Below are 17,271 nucleotides of genomic sequence, written 5' to 3'. Positions count from 1 at the left end.
TGGCTAACCAGAGTACGCTTGATGACCCTCCTTCCCTAGACGAGACCAAAGACTACTACTACAATGACTGGGGGTCTCTTGCTCCAAATCGATTGGAAACCCTACGTCGCCTCGGTCTTGTCCACTCAAGCATCAAATGCCCTGGGAGAATGGGTGACAAGAGCGTGCTGGAGTTACATGAACCATGTACCTCACCAAGATGGCTGCCACCCTCCGACCTTGTTGCTGAGGAGGATTCAGTGAAGCTTCGACGCTAAAGACCGTGAACAATGTCAACTTCCCCACCGGAGCCAAGCTCGTTCAAGGGATCAGAGATCACTCGTTCATCCTGATGTATCATTGCTCGATTTGTTCTGGAACATTCAAGGAAACCCTGCGGACAAAGTGGCTAGCTCATCATGCTGTCAAATCAAACGGACTTTCAGTTGCAGAGAGTTTGAGCCAACAAAACTTGACTTGCTCATGATGCTCTAGAGATCCACTTTGCGGACGACGAGGTCCATCCCCACAGATATAACCATTGTGCTGGGACGAGGCTGACTTTACGACTGGCTCACCATCCCACACTCCGAATTAAACGCACAATTTTTGGCCGAAGTAACAGAAATGTTTCTGGCACTACCATGTTTTCCGTTCTTTTTCTCCAGACTGTGGAACCCCTCTGTCTTTGAGGTCCTCTATGAGGTCCTCTTTGGCGGACCAGCTCCCTCGTGCATACAGTCTCGAGGTGTATAAGTCTCAGCCCTCCCCCCCAGTTCCCCAGGATTTCTCTTCTCACATACTCCAGAGTTCTCCAGGATTGCAAAACCAGCCTTTCTCAGCTTCTTGAACCGTCTTGACGTCACTTATTTGACATCACATCATTGCTTCTTCTCAGTCTTCCCTTCCACCGATCAACAGACATGAGGTTCGCCGGCATACTCGAGCGTGTCAAGCGCTTGGACGTCCAGTATGGCAAACCCAAGCCTACTATCCGCGCACGTGACACTGTCGTCCCCATCACTATTGCCTCCCTTTCACTCTTCTGCATGTGGGGTCTAGCCTACGGCCTGCTCGACATCATGAACTACCACGTCAAGGTAGCCATGAACATCGGACGTGATCAGGCCGCGATTCTTGCCGCCGGTTACTACACTGCTTACATCCCTGGGGCTTTGCTGATCGGAGGCCCTCTCGTCAAAACCTGTGGCTATCGTCTCACCATGGTTCTAGGCCTCTTCGGACTGGCTCTTGGTGATCTCTTCATGTCTGTCGGAGCTCAGAACTGTTCTCTACCTGGCATGGTCCTCGCCCACTTTGTCATCGGTCTCGGAGTTTCTGTCCTGGAGCGATCAGCAAACCCCTACGCCGTCAACTGTGGTCCTCGTCAGCAAGCCACTCTACGGATTCTCATCGCTCAAGCATGGGCTGGTATTGGCACCGTCATCGCACCGTTCCTCGCCAACGCCTTCGTCTTCAACCCAGACACTTCGACCCTTCGACCCAACCCCGACCCTCTTCAGCCCGGGAAATGTCTTATGCCCGTCTCATCCAGCTCAGCGACCTGCGCCAACCTCGGCAGTGTCATTATCTTCTATCGTATTCTTGGAGCGTGCATCTTCTTGCTGATGCTCATCGTTGGGGCCATCTTCTTCCGCACTCGGCTTGTTCCAGAAGTTGATGTCCCTTCCTCGCCTCCTGTCACCTGTGGATGGAGGAAATGGAATCATCCGCTCGTGTCGTGGAAGTACGCCCGCATCTGGTGGGGAGTCGTCGCCAACTTTGTTAATCTCGGCTGCCAAGTCACATTTGCTCAGTTCTTCATCGAGCATATGAAGATTAACGCATGTGCCAGTGATCATTGGGCGGCAACATGCATGTCATTTGCTCAAATCGCCTTTGTCGCAGGCCGCTTCGCCGCCGCCGGCCTCGTCACTGCACCAAACATCTTCAAACCCAGATATGTCCTGTGCACTTTTATCGCGGGCGCCGTAGCCACCACCGCAGCAGGCACACAAATCACCGGCTCGACAGCCGTGGCTGTGGCTATCATGGTCATGTTCTTCGAAGCTCCATCATTCCCGATGATTTTCGAAAGCGCCACGGCCAGCTTCGACGAGTGGACGCCAACGTGCGAAACACTGATGATCGTGTCCATCTCCGGTGGCGCCTTGCAGCCACCCCTGATGGCCAAATTGGTCGAATCTGTCCACATCTCCAGCGCCTGGTGGTTGACCGCAGCCTGTTTCTTGGTCGTCTTCACCTACCCAGTCGCCACCAACTTGATCCCTTCATTCCGCAGAGCATTGGACGCAACCGAGCTCGGGGGAGACCACGCCGCCGCCCAACAAGTTTCTTCTCCCTCCAACGACACCGAACAGGGCCTCGACAGCGGCTTCGCTACATCCGTGGCCGCCGTCGGTGTTACGGAGAAAAGCCCATTTGATATCTCAGCTTCTCCAACTGGCAGCGAATCCAGTCTTCAACACCCTACCGTTCGCCCATCTTCTTGATCACGGTTGCCGTGATCGACGCCTACATCATAAACATCCACATCATCGATATTCACTCAACTTTTATTATTGAACAGCTGGTACGAGGTCTAGCACCGCTACTGTCTCTGGCATTACCATTGTTATCGGTATTGTTATCGGTATTGTTATCGGTGTTGATACCGGTATTGCATCTCTCACTCGCTCTGGCACAGCCATTGGTTTTGTTTCTAACACTGGTTCTAGGATTGGGGAAAAGCCCTACTTCGGAGCATTTGAATCAGAAGGAAATTGTGTATGCATGGTACAACGAAGTTTGGATTGTTTGGGTTTTCGAGAGACGGGTCCAAGGTGATCACAGGTCGTCAGTTATCGTTTGAAGGGAGTCAGGAATGCTTTCCATTCTTGACCAGTTTGTTTATTCATGTTTCCAGATGATGGTGGTCATGTTTGACCTACCATACTCCATTTGTGTTATTAGTACAGAGTACCTCCAAAAAATCCATAGTTATCACAGTGTAGTCCAATGCTTGCTCTTCCTACGTCTTCCCCCTTTTCTCGTCAGGCCTTGCTAAGGCGCCCCGATCTTCTCCTGCCACTCCCTTCTGCCGCTTCATCTTTGATGGCTGGGGCTTTCTCGGGGCCACCATTGGTCATCTTTTGACGCTTCGTCGTCTTTGTTTTCTCCACCTTATCCTCGAGCTTTCGTCCCTTCTGGCCACTGGCAGTGACAAGCTTTCCGGATGCTGATGCCCCGTTCAGTTTCGGGAGATCTTCCTCTTCCTTGACTTTAGTTCTCTGCTGCTGATTTGATTTCTTTGTTGGCTTCGTAGTCTGGGCCGCTTGTTCAGAAGTCTTTTTGGTGGTGGACTTGTTCGTTCGAGCAATTGTCTTCTCAGGCTTGATGATTTCCTCGTCCTGCTCCTCGTCCTCGCTATCGGCCTTTCTTTTCTTCGCTTTGGCCTTCTTGGGCTTCTCATCGTCCCCGACAGCTTCACTCATCTCCTTGGTAACTGGACCAGTCTTCTTCTGAATCGAAGGGACAACGGCACTGGTACGGCCACCGACGGTGAGAAACAAAATCTTCTCTCCACTAGGCATGGTGTTTGAAGCTCCTTTCTTGCCTTTACCCCATCTATGTTTGAAGAGCCAGTCATCTGGAAACTGATCCGAGTCTGCCAGGAGATCAACTGCAGTACTGCATATGTGATGTATTGACTGGTGGAGTTGTTTGATCTGCTCGTCGGAGAGAGTATTGGCATATTGCTCCGGATGCATTTTGGCATGATACATGATCTCGTCGCCAACCCAATTTCCAATGCCACTGATGTTTGCTTGATCGAGCAACATGGCTTTGATGGGGACTTTCTTCGAACGGCATTTCTCCGTCAACCAGCTCACGGTTACCACCTCCTTATCCACGACTGGGTCTGGACCATTCTCCTTGAGAGGAGTATATTCTCTGATCTTGTCACCAGGACAATCCACCAGACGAACCCGGGCGAATCGTCTCATATCGACAAACGCTGCATCAATTGTGTCTTGGCCTTTCTCCGGTTTTGTAGTGAGAGTGAATTTCATGAACTTTGGAGGCCAGGCCTCGTCCTCTTCGCCGGGCTTCGGTCGATAATAGTAGGTATGCTCCGATTTGAATTTCAGCCAACCACTCATGCCAAAATGCATGACGGGATGGGGTGGACTAGACATGATCATCCAAAAGTATTTACCCTGTTGACCCGCATCGACGACCTTTTTGCCCGTCATATGCTTCTGGAATTCGGTTGCTGACGTTCCAACCTTGCCGAAGACATTTGCATCTTCAGCAGCCACGGCCGTTGCAATGGTCTTGCCGACTAGATGTTTGCGGATAAAGTGCACAGTACGTGCAACTTCGGCGATCTCTGGCATGATTGAGGTGGCGTGGTACCGAGTACAGGTAGTTAGTTGGTTTGCTCCTTGGTTTTGAATGCAATTCGACCTGTATTTGAGGTGTTTGATCTATCCACAGGAGTATAGGATCGACTGAGTAGGAGAGTGTCTGCGGTCACATGGTCTATGAAGAAGGAATTGCAAAGGAAGCCACGACCAACACCAGAATGATGACTCTGACTTTATTTTTACTGCAAGTACGCGGGATGAAACTAATAAGGCAGGAGCGAGCGCGTGGCCAGTCGCGTAAAGTGGTTTTGGTTTAAAGTTCCCAAGGAAGGCACGGAGGCCAGGCTGCCATGCTCGATGACGTGATGCAATTGGCTGGGAAAAGAACATCTTCCCCCGCAGCCTTGCAAGGGTCTCGAAGTCTTCTTGTCATCACCGAGATACGCAGGCAAGATATTCCAGCATTCATTCACTACCTCCGCCTGGTCAAGATCTCGTCGGCTACAATCTATGCAAGCCTATCTCCCAAGGCATCGAGCCCAACCCTGCACATCGAGTCCTGTCAGATTAGTCAGAATGCTTGTCTTCGACATAATATGTATCATTAATCCTGGTCCACCTCTTCGATCGCTATCCTGATCCATACCCATATACCTCTCTCTATTCACTTCCACCAACCCGGACAAACCCTCTCAACCACCATCAAGCTGGCTTGGTTCTGGGCAACACCACCGTCCTCGGATCCTCCTAGTCCTTTCCCCTCTCCGTCGAGCTCAACGCCCTCTGAGCCGCCGAAACACTTCCTCTCCAGACGCCACCTCCCATCCTCTCCCACAGCACCTCGCCCAGCACACAAACCCATAATGTCTCAACCGACACAGCTACCACCACTCACGCCGCAGTTTTGCTTCAACACACGTGTCCTGCGGGACTTTCTCCGCCTGTCGCGGTCGACGATAGACGATAGCATATCGACAAACCTCAACGCCTTGCTCACCCCCAGCACCGCCCGACCGTTCACCTCGACCTCGACCTCGACCCGCTCACCACCAACGCTACCACATCAGCGCATTCCCGCGTCCACCAGTTCCGTGTTTCTAAGCACGGTGCTGTTCCCAACCTGGCAAGCCCGCAGCGACGTCATACACTACTGCACCTCAGTTGCGACGAGTCCCGACCCCTCAGACCCAGACTTGATTGAGCGGGAGGCTCTGAATAGGAAAGATGCCGAGCGGATTGTGGATGAGCGGTTAGATCCGTATTCGGGGAGGTTCTTCCCGAGAGAAGGCAGAGCCGAGACCCTGGCAGGGTTGCTGAGGAACGAAAATGCCGTCGAGGGTATTGTCAGGCAGAGGACATGGACTGTGGTTGCAGAACGGTGCGACGGCGTCGAGAATGACGCAAGCTGGGAGGCTGCCTTGGACACATGGAGGGAAAGGCAGCAGCGGTAAAAACCGGCGAATGGTACGGACATCCATGGCTGCGATGATACCCGATCATGAAAAAGAACGGTGCAGTTTCTGGTTTCGCATATCCGCTTGAAGGTCTATGACCTGATTGACAGCATGCCCTGGAAGGAAACTTGTTGCATATCCCGGACATTAGGATAGCTCAAAAACTTGTATATACATGGATAGACAGGCACTCCGCTCCACGAAACGGAAATGACTTGATTCTGGTTAGACAAACTACCACTTGGCTTCCTGAACAATATCGAACTTTGTCATTATCGTGGGTATCTTGTTCTATACATGCAGTGTCTTTATGATGATGACCCTCTCTCTCGTGAACATATGCAGTTTATAACGGCGAATCAGATCATCTGTATCCTACCATCCTCCACCGCTCATACCGGCAATCTGAGCAATGCGTTCCGTATCATTCATATTCTTGGCCTTGGTTTTGCCCACATCACTCTCAACCTGGCGGTATGTCGTGTAGGCAAGTGTTTGCACCGGTACCTGTACCAAGTCTGCCCAGTATGCCAGCATGCTCTGGACCTGCGATACATTGATGCCGTTCACCATTGTACTGGGCTGGGATCCATGATCGTCATCATGCGCGTCACCGTTAGTCATAACCACATCCTCCCCTTCCTCCTCTTTGTGACCATTGGTCATCTCTTCTTCAGAGGAATCTGCTGAATAGTATGCCTCATCCACTCTGGCGAGCCACTCTTTCTGGGCTTGCGGCGTTGCCGTACTACCCGCAACCACTCCTTCAGTGGTCTCGCCTCTGGTGGCTGGTAGTACATTCGCGGCGTCTTCGACTTTGATCTGGCCTCCGCCGTTGGTACAACCACCAGGGCAGGCCATGACCTCGACATACGCGTATTCACTCCCGGTGTTTGCCGCGGCTGCCGCATTTCGCCTGGCAGCCCCTGGCAATTTCGATTGCCTGGCAGGCTTCAACTTGCGCACGAGATTCTGAATGTTGCGGAACCCATAATACCGGGCGCATTTCATAATGGGCCGACCGTCCTCGGAGATCAAGGTGTAGTCGGCAACGTCAGCGTTGCGCCCGCGCTGTACTGAAATGGTGCTGCCGGGGTGGCTTGTCTGAAAGGACCGAAGGACATGATAGAGGTAGCCTCCTGATGAGCCTGCGGCGGCAGATTGCTCCTCCCTCGGCCGGCGTTTGGGGAACAGGAATTTGGACAGTTTGGAATCAGGGAAAGGGATGCGATCCGCAGCTGACAGAGGGCTGAGGGGCAATGATGACAATTCGATACCACGCGCAGAAGCCAAGGACAGAAGTTCGCGAGAGGTTATAACGCAATCAACGTCCCTAATGGGGCCTTGTCCAGGAAGGTCTGGAGACGCCCATGATTGATCGGTCAGTTCTTGTCGGCTGGCTTCAAGTTTCTTGTCAAAGCAAGGCATGATGGCCAGATGCCAGATCTGCGAGGGGTGAATATCAAGAGTCTTGCTCAAGACGGACTTGAGAAGGGTTCCTGACAGAGCTTGGGGTGACTTGAGTGCGGACAGATGTGGTAGAATATGAGGATGTGTTTTCTCTGCGTAGCAGATCCAACCTGGACAAGCCGAGGTCAGGACTGGCTTAGGCTTCGATTTGTCCGCCAAAGCACTCGCCACCTCTTCTGCTCCTAGTACGAGACAGGCTTCGCGCATCTTGTTGGTGTCGACAATGTAGGTAAATCCGCTGTTTTGTTGTCCGCCTATCCGTAGCCCCTGTGAACCACTGAGAAATTGTTCGATCATAAATCCTGCTTTGGTTTCGGATATGCCAAAGGTGGCGGCGATGCTGGCTCGGACTTGGGGCGCGATGCTAGCGACAAACACTTTGGCATCCGCCGGAGGTGCGCCATGTCCGTTTGAAAGGCCATCCTGATAGGCCTTGAGGTGGTTCAAATCCAAGGATGGGAATGAGTCAAGGGTATTGAGGACTTCGGTGTGCGACTGTAGAGAAACGAGGACAGCTTCCGCCGAAGTGACACAACCGGAGCACGCGAGGCAATCGGTCAAGGAGATGGAGGCGGGGGCAGGATTAGAGGCTTGGACTTTGTCTTCGGTAGTGACTTCGTAGGGGTTGGAGTTGTCATCTTTGGGGAGGGTTTCGATCGGTTTGATACAGGCGACACCGGGCGATATGAAGTCGTTGAGATCATCCGCCGACAAGATGGCGCTCATGGTCGTTAGATCTTGCGGGAGATCTCAGGTGGGAGGCTTGCCACCGAGGCCGAGGCAAAGAATCTGCCAGAGCGCGAGAGGATCCTTGTCAGGATAGGGGGCCTTTGGAGATGGTGAGATGGCAAGATGGTAGGAAAACAAAGAATATGTCTCGGAAAAGAGAAAGACGTCGTTAAGAGGGTGTTGGGATTGGCGGGTTGTAAAAGTGACTGTAGAATTAATAATTTGACCTACAAAGTTATTGATTGGAGGGAAATCCGGAAATCCGCCTTCGGTGTGGTCGGTCCGGCCGTTTCAGGTATAGTTGCGGACTATGCACGTCGCCGCTTTTAACGTCGATAAGAACCCTCATCCCCTCTCGATGATTGCCTCCTGCTGTCCTATTTCTCCCTACCTCCTTTATGCCTATATACCTGTTTTGCGTCGGACCCTGTAGCCTACGTCCTTCTCCACTGATTCATGAAGCACTGTAGGATCGCTGCAAAAGGACTAGAATCTCGTGACTATTCACGAGTAGACTTGAATTTTTAAATAGGTACACTGACATCATGCCCAGTCACGTGCACAATCACGTGGACGACATCATCTCTAAATTCGGTCACGATCTTGCTTTGGCGGCATTCTGAGCACTGCAGAGAGACGCTTCTCTGCCCTTCGAATGAGTGAGTCTCTCTCCTTCTCGCAGATCCTTAGTTACTACAGCTGGAAACCCTCGTCAGGATCATCGAAATACCAAGCAGAGTCTTTGCCTGTATCCTCCCACATAGAGAAGCTATTTACTAAGTATTGGAATCGATCCGGCCGTGTGCGCTTCAAAACTTCCTGTACGTAAACATTAAAGCCTCTTCACGCAGTGCTATACCTTTCAACACCTTGTGCTTGGCAATTTATTGTCATGTCAATTATGTGTTTTGCTCCATGTTCGACAGACAAAACCGATCCGTGAGCGATTGGTGGCCCCGGGCCTGAAACCACTAGGGATAGATAACCTAGTCAGTGTTTCTCAAGGCATAGCATGGCAGGTATGAGAGGGACCAGCGTCTTTCTTGAGCTATGGCGACAGAAGAAAAAGAGTCTACCCTTTCTAGAGCAAATAGGAGGTCTCCGTTGAATTGGACATCCATTGGTAGAAGATAGACAATCCAACCAATCACTGTGGACCAGGGCCTCAGCCTTGTGAGTGGTTGAGGTCAGTATGCACTGTACATTGAGGAGAGCTGCACGACCAATGAGGAAATGAAATCCCGATATAGAATAATGCCTATCATTGTCTTCGGTGTCCACCAGATCACTATTTACAGTATGTATACACTTTGTCTAAGAGGTGGAAAGGCGGAGAGGCGGAGAGGCGGAGACATGATGACCTATGTGGAGGAGAGCCTACATCACGTGCGCCACGTGTTTGTAACTCCCACTTGCCTCGAATCTAATATCTGCTTCTCTGATGCTAGCAGACCAAACCAACAACAATGACAAATTGAAGAACCAAGGCTCCTAATAATGACATCTGATATCATAGACTGACCAGCCGAGTCCTAGGATGGATCGACCCCTCAACTTGGCTCGCCAAAGCTGAGCTCATTGTCCAAGTAAGGATGACAGACTGACAACCAGACCTCCTCCCATCTTCCACAAGTACAAGACTCACCATCAACTATGCTATGCAGAGGACACCAAGATCGAACCTTTCAACTCTATAGGTCAAGTCGCGCATCGGTCCCTTGGCAAAAACCTTGTCACCAGCCTCACAATCGGTTAGACGGCGGATTCTTGAGTGCGCCAAGTTACAACCCTCACGAGACAGCTAAGAATCCTCGAAGAAAAAAGTCTTGTTCGAGGTTTCAAGCCCCTTTCGTCACCATCCTGGAAAGTCAATCTTCTCACCTGCACCCATAAACACAAGGTGAGTTTGTACCCATCCTCGATGAGGGTGCTGGGGACCACGTGACATAGATATACATCATTGGCACGACTTGGGCGACATCCAACATCACCAAAAGGTGTGGTACTTCTCTGGAAGTTAGAAACCTGTACACCTCTCTTCAAACACATGTTGGATCATCCAAGTCTAGCAAAACCATTTACCGAACAGGGTCGATTGCGCTTGTGCATGTGGCCTGGGCACTCGTCATTCTTGCGACGTTGATTTCCCGCTCCACTCCTGCCAAGTCGCCGATTGCTTGGCTGAGGATTCCTTCCATCGTTAGTCGCGTTGCTCTACCAAGACTCCGCCATCTCTCCACTCCGATCACGCTGGTGTCGGTTCCTCCCACCTTGAATGGCTACTGCTCGCTAGTCGCTCTCCATAGTGTCGATGTCATCTTGCGAAATCAACGAGCATTGCGCCGTCATACATCGACAATTCGCTTGGTCTGCGAATCACCATGCGAAACCTCGACCCAAGCCCACTCCCAAACGGTCCCCAGGTTCTACTCCCCAATCCCCAGATTGTGCCCTCTTGGATTCTGGTGATGCTCGTCGTCTTGACACTCTTGACTTGCTGGGTCTGACCTCTAGCTCTCTTCAACCTTCCCACTTCGGGGGTGGGTCTGACAGATCACCTTCCTTCCATGCGCCCCATTTTCTTGGAAGCCGTGCAAGATACAGTTGTATGCCCGAGAGTAGTGCCGAAGCCTTGTCTTAAACGCTTTGGTCTCGTGCTCGAAGCCGTGTTGCTCAGCCAAACTGCCTTGGCCCACCATCATCATACCTCACGCTCGGTCCAAATTTCACTTCTTAATACTCTCGACACGGAGAACCCTGGATGACGGCCTTGGTAACCCCTCAAAAAGGATGTACGCCAGTGGCGCTGATCAATGTATAAAGAAGTCAAGCCCTCCCAATACTTTTTTCCACCCGCTCAGGGACCTTCAGTCCACATCAGACTTTTATATTCGGACCCCATTGATCTCGACATCCGCCCATCATGTCTCAGAGAAGAAGGTCTTCGGTGGCCAGCGTCAATCGCGAAAACGATGGGATTATTCGTGTCAGAAATGATTCGATTCGTCGCCTCAGTCAGGCCTATGAGAACAATAATATTGAACAGGCCGAGGCTCAGGATGCCACCAACAAGGAAAAGTCCATGACTGTCCGACAATCGATACGCCTGTACAAGAAGGCTATTCTCTTCTCAATGGCCATGAGTTTGGCCGTGGTGATGGAAGGGTGGGTACCCCTAGTAGTGAGGAGACTACACTGATCCTCGCTGACATTAACCCAGCTACGATTTATCTGCCATGGGCTCCTTCATGGGATACGATCAATTCCGTGAAGCATTCGGGACTGAGTTAGACCCAGACGGCAACCCTAGAATTACAGCGGCCTGGCAAGCCGGAATTCAGAATGGTGTCCAGGCTGGTTCCATCATCGGTCTGTGGGCGAACGGTTACATTTCAGAATGGTTCGGATACAAGAGGACCATGTATGGCGCCCTTTTCCTGTCGGCCGCCTTCAACTTTATCCACTTCTTCGCCCAGAATGTCGGTATGATCTGCGCCGGTTCGGTCCTCCTGGGTCTGCCATGGGGTGTGTTCCAGACCCTGACCGTCACATACGCTTCCGACATCACACCATCCACCCTCCGACCATACCTGACCACGTACATCAATCTCTGCTGGGTCATGGGTCAACTCATCGCCTCAGGTGTCCTTCGAGGATGCCAGACTCTGGGTAATGAATGGGGGTGGAGAATCCCTGTCGCCATTCAGTGGACTTGGTGCCCAATCATCCTCGCCGGTGTCTGGTTTGCTCCAGAGTCGCCGTGGTGGCTCGTCCGAAAAGGCCGTCTTGATGAAGCAAGAGCAGCACTCGTCCAGATCACCACCCCATCTGAAGACACTCCTTTCAACGCCGATGGTGCTGTGGCATTGATCCGACATACCAACGAACTCGAGAGAGCTATGAATGAAGGAGTCGGCTATAGTGACTGCTTCAAGGGAGTTGAGGCTCGCCGTACCTTGATCGCATGTGTTGTTTGGCTCACTCAGGCTCTTTGCGGTGCTGCAATGATGGGGTAAGCAATCATCACCACCACCACCTTTACCTTCCCTTGCCCGAACCAACAGTACTAACCATGATTGAAATGAATAGTTATGCCGTGCAAATCTACCGTGAAGCTGGGTTGAGTGAAGAAAACGCCCTTAACATGAACATTGGCCAATTCGCACTCGGTTTCGTCGGCACCATTGTCTCATGGTTCCTCATGAGACGCATCGGCCGAAGAGCCCTCTACTTCTGGGGTCTATGCATCCTATTCTGTTTCCTCATGCTCATTGGCGGTTTGGGTGTCATCTCTCGAGAGAACGAAGGTGCCGCATGGGCCCTCGGCTCTCTATTGCTGGTATACACCCTCTTCTACAACTTCACCGTCGGCCCCGTCTGCTATGCGATCGTTGCCGAAATCCCCTCCACCCGACTTAAGATCAAGACCGTCGTGCTGGCCCGTAACTTGTACAACTTGGTAAGTTGACTAAAACGCACCCATTCTTGAGATCCCCCACCATCCCACTAACCTCGAGATTGCAGGGCGGTATTTTCAACAACATTGTTGTTCCACGCATGCTTTCGCCCAATGATTGGAATTGGGCTGGCATGACTGGTTTCTTCTACGCTGGTCTCACCGCTCTACTGGCTGTCTTCATGTACTTCATGTTGCCTGAATGCAAGGACCGCACCTATGCCGAACTCGACGTTCTCTTTGAGAACAAGGTGTCGGCTCGCAAGTTCCACAAAGTCGATGTCGATCAATTCTCGGGCGAAAGTACCGAGATTCAATTCGATCGCAGCAGTACCGATACAGTCAATGGTGCCGATCAGGAAAAGATTGGCGAGACGAGGAAAGAACAAGTCTAATGAACTGATCTGATCTATACGTCTCCAATTAGTCCTCGGGTGGTTGTCTCCATGAGATGTCCCTGTGGGCTTCGCTTGGCATGAGACTGCTTTGGTCGATCAATTTGTTGTTCCAATATGAGATATACCTAACTATGCAATGACTATATGAAAATCAATATCATAATTGAACGAAGAGTTCTTGGGATTTTGACCTCACAATTGTCAACCATGCTTGTCTGGTGTTCTCGTAATGGAACATTTGCCATCTAGACATGTTCACTCTCACCTTTCCACACTTGACCCTAACTTAACCAGTGTCTCATTCCTGCTGCGCCTTCCACGCGGTCCGTTCACGATAGATACCCCTGCGGAAACTCTGCTTGAGTTCCGAGATCAACTTTCCATCCAGAGGCAATGCACTCAGAACGGCAGCTACGCCACACAAGTCATTCTTACGATCGACGAACCAAGCAAAAGTCATGCCTCCACCCCAAGTCAAAGTACCTTCACCATACCAACCCTCCAAGTCTTGCATGGTCAACAAGCCACCCAGACCAAATCCAGCCTTGGAGTCTGGGTCTGTGCCGACGCGGAAGAAGATGCCCATCGGCCCATCCATTGCAGCTTGATGACCGGCAGCGGCGTCTGGACGGGTCAGGTGGTTCTGGAACATGTCGTCCACGGTTTGCGGCTTAAGGATTTTCCCGTCGTTTCTGAGCAAGGATTTCAGGACTTTGACGTAGTCAGGTGCTGTCATGAAGAGGGCGTGGCCACCGAAATCTCCCTCCGAGCGCTTGTTTGCCTCGGTTTGGCCCGTGACGGCCAGACCATGTGCCTCTGGGTCGGACGGGTTGAGATCGACAAGACGCTCGCGCAGCCCAGGTCGAGTCACAGGGTAGAACTGTGCGTCGGTGATCCCAAGAGGGCCGAAGATTCGTTGGTGCATGTGTGATCCCAATGTCCCTCTGGTGACTCTTTCGACAATTCGACCTGCCCAGTCGAGATTAGGGCCATACATCCAGCCTTCGCCGGGCTGGAATGCGAGTGGGTAGGCAAATGCATCTTCGACTCGGCGTTTAGCATCAGGGGGGGAAAAGTCAAACTTTTTTCGCCATTTCATGAGAAGTGGGTTCATAAAGTCATATGTAGCGCCAGAGCTGTGGGTGAGAAGCATCTCGAGAGTGATGGGTCGGTTCAGCGGCTGAAGGATGGGTTCTTCGTCGTCTTCGGAGAAACCTGTGATGACTTGCTTGGCTGCTAACTCGGGTGCGATGGAAGAAAGGTCGCCATCGAGAGTCAGGAGCCCATCCTCAACACATTGCAGAGCGGCAATGGTGGTCATGAGCTTTGTAGCCGAGGCCAGGTAGAGCACATCATCGAGTTGTTGTGGACGATGTTCTCCTGACAGCAGAGTCCGCTGCCCAAGGGCTCTGTCATAGATAAAATGACCTTGGGCATCAGTGGCACAGATGACTGCACCATTGATTTTGCCCGTGTCGATGGCCGCTTGAAACTCAATCTCGATTTCGCTCGACATTGAACTTGTGTGTGACGTTTGCCCGCCAGATGACTATGTATGAGAAGAGAGCAATGAAGTATTGAACACGACTGGTGAGGAGGACAAGTGCTTTAAATACTCGTAAGACCAACCACACTTACGGCAGGGTTCGGTCCGGATGGGACTTTTGTCAATGGAACCTTGTTGCCTGTAGGAGATCAGCGCACCTTGAGTATAGCGTTGGTGACTTTTGTCGGGGGAAGCACGCTCCTTTTATCCTTGCTCAAGGTATTGACATGGTTGCAGAAGACGAGCAGACAACAATCATCTGACGTCAGAAACTTGTCGATATTCTGGACCTGAACACGTCGTCCGAATTGCCTCGCAAGTATGAATTAGTTTTTGTGAGAGTCAATATCTGGTTCCTGTACGTTGATTGGTTGAGTCGGAAGGAACACTCTTTGATTGGACGAGTCCTCAGGAAGTATATATTGGTGGTTTGAGTTCCGCCAATGAGATAGAAGGTGTCAGAACCCATCTGCCCCAGATTTGGCATATCTTCCTCACCCGGTTCGTAAGATGTCGCTCAATGTTGTATTACCTCTAACGTATCTGAGTCATGGATGGATCAAAAAGATGGTGGAATGATAGAGCCAGTAAAAGAAATTTGACTGCAGGTCCCCCCCAGAAGAGCGGTGTGGCTTACCAACACTCATCGAATGGTGACAATCTCCATTGACAGGTAAAGGCTTTGCTGTGACGCTCTGTTGATGTCATGCTTTCTCAGATGCGCAATACCTATTCGTCGATAGTGCTCCAAGTCTCTTGACAGACTGAGTACTACTGCTTCGACGTACCTTCCAGAAGGTGCTGTTTCAAGTCCACGGACGAAAAGGCATTTGACCGTTGCGCCGACTAGAGATTCCTCAATTGGCGAATCGTTGACGAAGAAAGCAAAGATATCGAGAGACAAACGTATCATCATGTGACTGTTTGTCTTGCTTCGAACAATGGTTCCGTCGAGGACGGGAGAGTGGAGTTGTAGATAGCCCGAACCTTGGACAATTGCTCCATATGGATCCGAAGTTGCTGGATCACAATGGAAATCCTTGAGGACAGCCTGAAATGAGTTGTTCTCCTCGATCGGATCATTTCGTGTCAGAAGACCTTGCACCGATGCCCATGACCAAGAGGGCGCCACAGAAGCTCCCGATACCCGGCCCTTTCTGACTTCCCATAACATCATACTGATGGCAAACTCAGACCACAAGCCCGCCAAGAATTGACCCAGGCCGTCCGTCTGAAATCGATGGGCGAGACCAGACAATGCTGGCAGGCGATCGTTGTCCTTTGTGATGTGACGATTCTGATATGAGAGAGCGAGTTCGTCCCATGCGTTGGCCCGCTCGAGGGTCGTCATGGACTCGAGCCTGGCAAGATCGTATCTTCGTCTCGAGGTGACAGCAGTGGTCGATTCAAGATGACCACATTCACAAGCGCAAATACTGGCACACTCCCAGATCATTTCACCTGCAGAAAGATGGAGGATCCTGCTGGCCAATATGCGCTCTTGTAAGGTCCAAGCCCGACGAAAAAGGGGCCATTGTGCCTCTAGTGACGGAGTACCTAGAACATTCTCGTGAATGGTCGGTTCCTGTACTAGTAAGTGAGTCGGATCGTGGTCATTGCGCTTTAACTTATTTTTGAAGCTTCTTGAGCCTGGTCTCTCATTCAAACATCCAAAGCCAACATGGTTAGCGTTGACTGCGGAGATGACCACGACTGCTTCACCGTAAATATCAGACATGCGAGCGGCTTCAGCATTCCAGTCCTGCTCGTCTCCTTGAACGATACACAAGGCGTCTATCCAGATATACGTGAAGCCCAATGCCCGCGTAACCTCAATAGCGTCCCGGTATGTGGCAGGGAGAGCCGACCAGGGGATACATTGGAGTTGCTGGGTGTAATTTGAACGAGTGGTAACGACGTGTCTTGTCTCGCCCCAACAGTAAGAGAGAGCCACGTATGAATGCTGGATACCGGCAAAATTATCGACGAGCTTGACCTGATTCTGTGATTTGCCAACATGAAGGAGCCTTCTAGGCATCAGATGAGGGATACCGTGTCTAGCTGTGTTGCACCGAGCTTTTTCGTGATTTTTCAAACAGTCCTGTAGCCACGAGCGGGCTCGAAAGATAGCCAACTTTGGATCGATTGGTACCTGACGGCCAACACCCATGGTCGACCAGGGTAAGCGATGACCTAGAAAAAGCAGGGTATTCAGCAGGGTTTATACATGAGCGAAATCGACTGACATTGACTGGGTACGGCGAGCTGAAAATCATACTGGCGAGGTATTGGAGCAGCAGGAGCTGGTAACCAGGAAAAAGTCAAGACCAGAGGGTATTTGGCGTCAAAGGGAATGCAGATTTCTACCTTGGCTTGGTAAGTTGCATTCAACCCCTGAGCCTTTGTGCGGGCAAGCCAGCGAAAGATGTCAAAGACCACGACGCAAAAGGGGCAGTCGCGACTGGCAGAGAACTTGAGGTCTCTCAAGGGAATCGGGAGGCTATGATAATCACTATATTGATAGTAACGTTTGAACATCTTGTGCCTCGAGGGGCCAGCCTTCCAATAAATGATCTTACTTCTGTCTAATTCATGACAGACTGTACAGGACCAGGGTTTTGTCCTCGGTCCGGACGGAGTTGTAGCTCGAGAGCTTTGCGCTCGAGTAGCAAGCATGGTGGAGCGATTTTGTTGATGTAAGAAAGAATAAGATAAAGCCAGACGCTGAAAAAGCTGTCAACAGGGGACAAATGCATGCATGCAGTAGAGATACAAGGCCGCAAAACCTGTAAACCAAGTACGAATCATGATCTCGAGAGTATCACACGAGCGTCTGGATTTCATGAAGAGATGTAGAAATATCAGAGTT

General features: G+C 51.1%; 8 protein-coding genes across 8 annotated transcripts; 3 read left to right on the top strand and 5 right to left on the bottom strand.

The window, feature by feature from the left end:
* The first annotated feature begins 783 nt into the window (after nucleotides 1–783).
* On the top strand, nucleotides 784–3,005 carry PV10_08241 (uncharacterized protein). The gene is made up of 2 exons (XM_016373233.1): nucleotides 784–2,656; nucleotides 2,718–3,005. Exon 1 carries the CDS (start codon nucleotides 903–905, stop codon nucleotides 2,490–2,492), a length of 1,590 nt encoding a protein of 529 aa, XP_016220144.1. The 5' UTR covers nucleotides 784–902; the 3' UTR covers nucleotides 2,493–2,656; nucleotides 2,718–3,005.
* PV10_08240 (formamidopyrimidine-DNA glycosylase) lies at nucleotides 2,874–4,525 on the bottom strand. The gene has a single exon (XM_016373232.1). The coding sequence runs from the start codon at nucleotides 4,377–4,379 to the stop codon at nucleotides 3,033–3,035; it is 1,347 nt and encodes a 448-aa protein (XP_016220143.1). The 5' UTR covers nucleotides 4,380–4,525; the 3' UTR covers nucleotides 2,874–3,032.
* Nucleotides 4,526–4,792: 267 nt separating this feature from the next.
* Nucleotides 4,793–6,041, top strand: PV10_08239 (uncharacterized protein). The gene has a single exon (XM_016373231.1). It carries the CDS (start codon nucleotides 5,213–5,215, stop codon nucleotides 5,798–5,800), a length of 588 nt encoding a protein of 195 aa, XP_016220142.1. The 5' UTR covers nucleotides 4,793–5,212; the 3' UTR covers nucleotides 5,801–6,041.
* Nucleotides 6,010–8,187, bottom strand: PV10_08238 (uncharacterized protein). Its single transcript, XM_016373230.1, has one exon. The coding sequence runs from the start codon at nucleotides 7,997–7,999 to the stop codon at nucleotides 6,179–6,181; it is 1,821 nt and encodes a 606-aa protein (XP_016220141.1). The 5' UTR covers nucleotides 8,000–8,187; the 3' UTR covers nucleotides 6,010–6,178.
* Nucleotides 8,188–10,860: 2,673 nt separating this feature from the next.
* On the top strand, nucleotides 10,861–12,991 carry PV10_08237 (uncharacterized protein). Its single transcript, XM_016373229.1, has 4 exons — nucleotides 10,861–11,167; nucleotides 11,223–12,014; nucleotides 12,092–12,461; nucleotides 12,527–12,991. Exons 1-4 carry the CDS (start codon nucleotides 10,926–10,928, stop codon nucleotides 12,851–12,853), a joined length of 1,731 nt encoding a protein of 576 aa, XP_016220140.1. The 5' UTR covers nucleotides 10,861–10,925; the 3' UTR covers nucleotides 12,854–12,991.
* Nucleotides 12,992–13,154: 163 nt separating this feature from the next.
* On the bottom strand, nucleotides 13,155–14,372 carry PV10_08236 (uncharacterized protein; the record flags this gene model as incomplete). Its single annotated transcript, XM_016373228.1, has 1 exon — nucleotides 13,155–14,372. The coding sequence occupies one exon, from the start codon at nucleotides 14,370–14,372 to the stop codon at nucleotides 13,155–13,157; it is 1,218 nt and encodes a 405-aa protein (XP_016220139.1).
* Nucleotides 14,373–15,045: 673 nt separating this feature from the next.
* Nucleotides 15,046–16,572, bottom strand: PV10_08235 (uncharacterized protein; the record flags this gene model as incomplete). Its single annotated transcript, XM_016373227.1, has 1 exon — nucleotides 15,046–16,572. The coding sequence occupies one exon, from the start codon at nucleotides 16,570–16,572 to the stop codon at nucleotides 15,046–15,048; it is 1,527 nt and encodes a 508-aa protein (XP_016220138.1).
* Nucleotides 16,573–16,613: 41 nt separating this feature from the next.
* On the bottom strand, nucleotides 16,614–17,078 carry PV10_08234 (uncharacterized protein; the record flags this gene model as incomplete). The annotated part of the gene is made up of 1 exon (XM_016373226.1): nucleotides 16,614–17,078. One exon carries the CDS (start codon nucleotides 17,076–17,078, stop codon nucleotides 16,614–16,616), a length of 465 nt encoding a protein of 154 aa, XP_016220137.1.
* Between the last annotated feature and the right edge of the window lie 193 nt (nucleotides 17,079–17,271).

This window comes from Exophiala mesophila (genome assembly GCF_000836275.1).
Source record: "Exophiala mesophila strain CBS 40295 unplaced genomic scaffold supercont1.6, whole genome shotgun sequence".
NCBI classification, from domain to species: Eukaryota; Fungi; Ascomycota; class Eurotiomycetes; order Chaetothyriales; family Herpotrichiellaceae; genus Exophiala; species Exophiala mesophila.
Note: the sequence above shows the minus strand (reverse complement) of the source record. Positions and strands in the feature narration are given on the sequence as shown.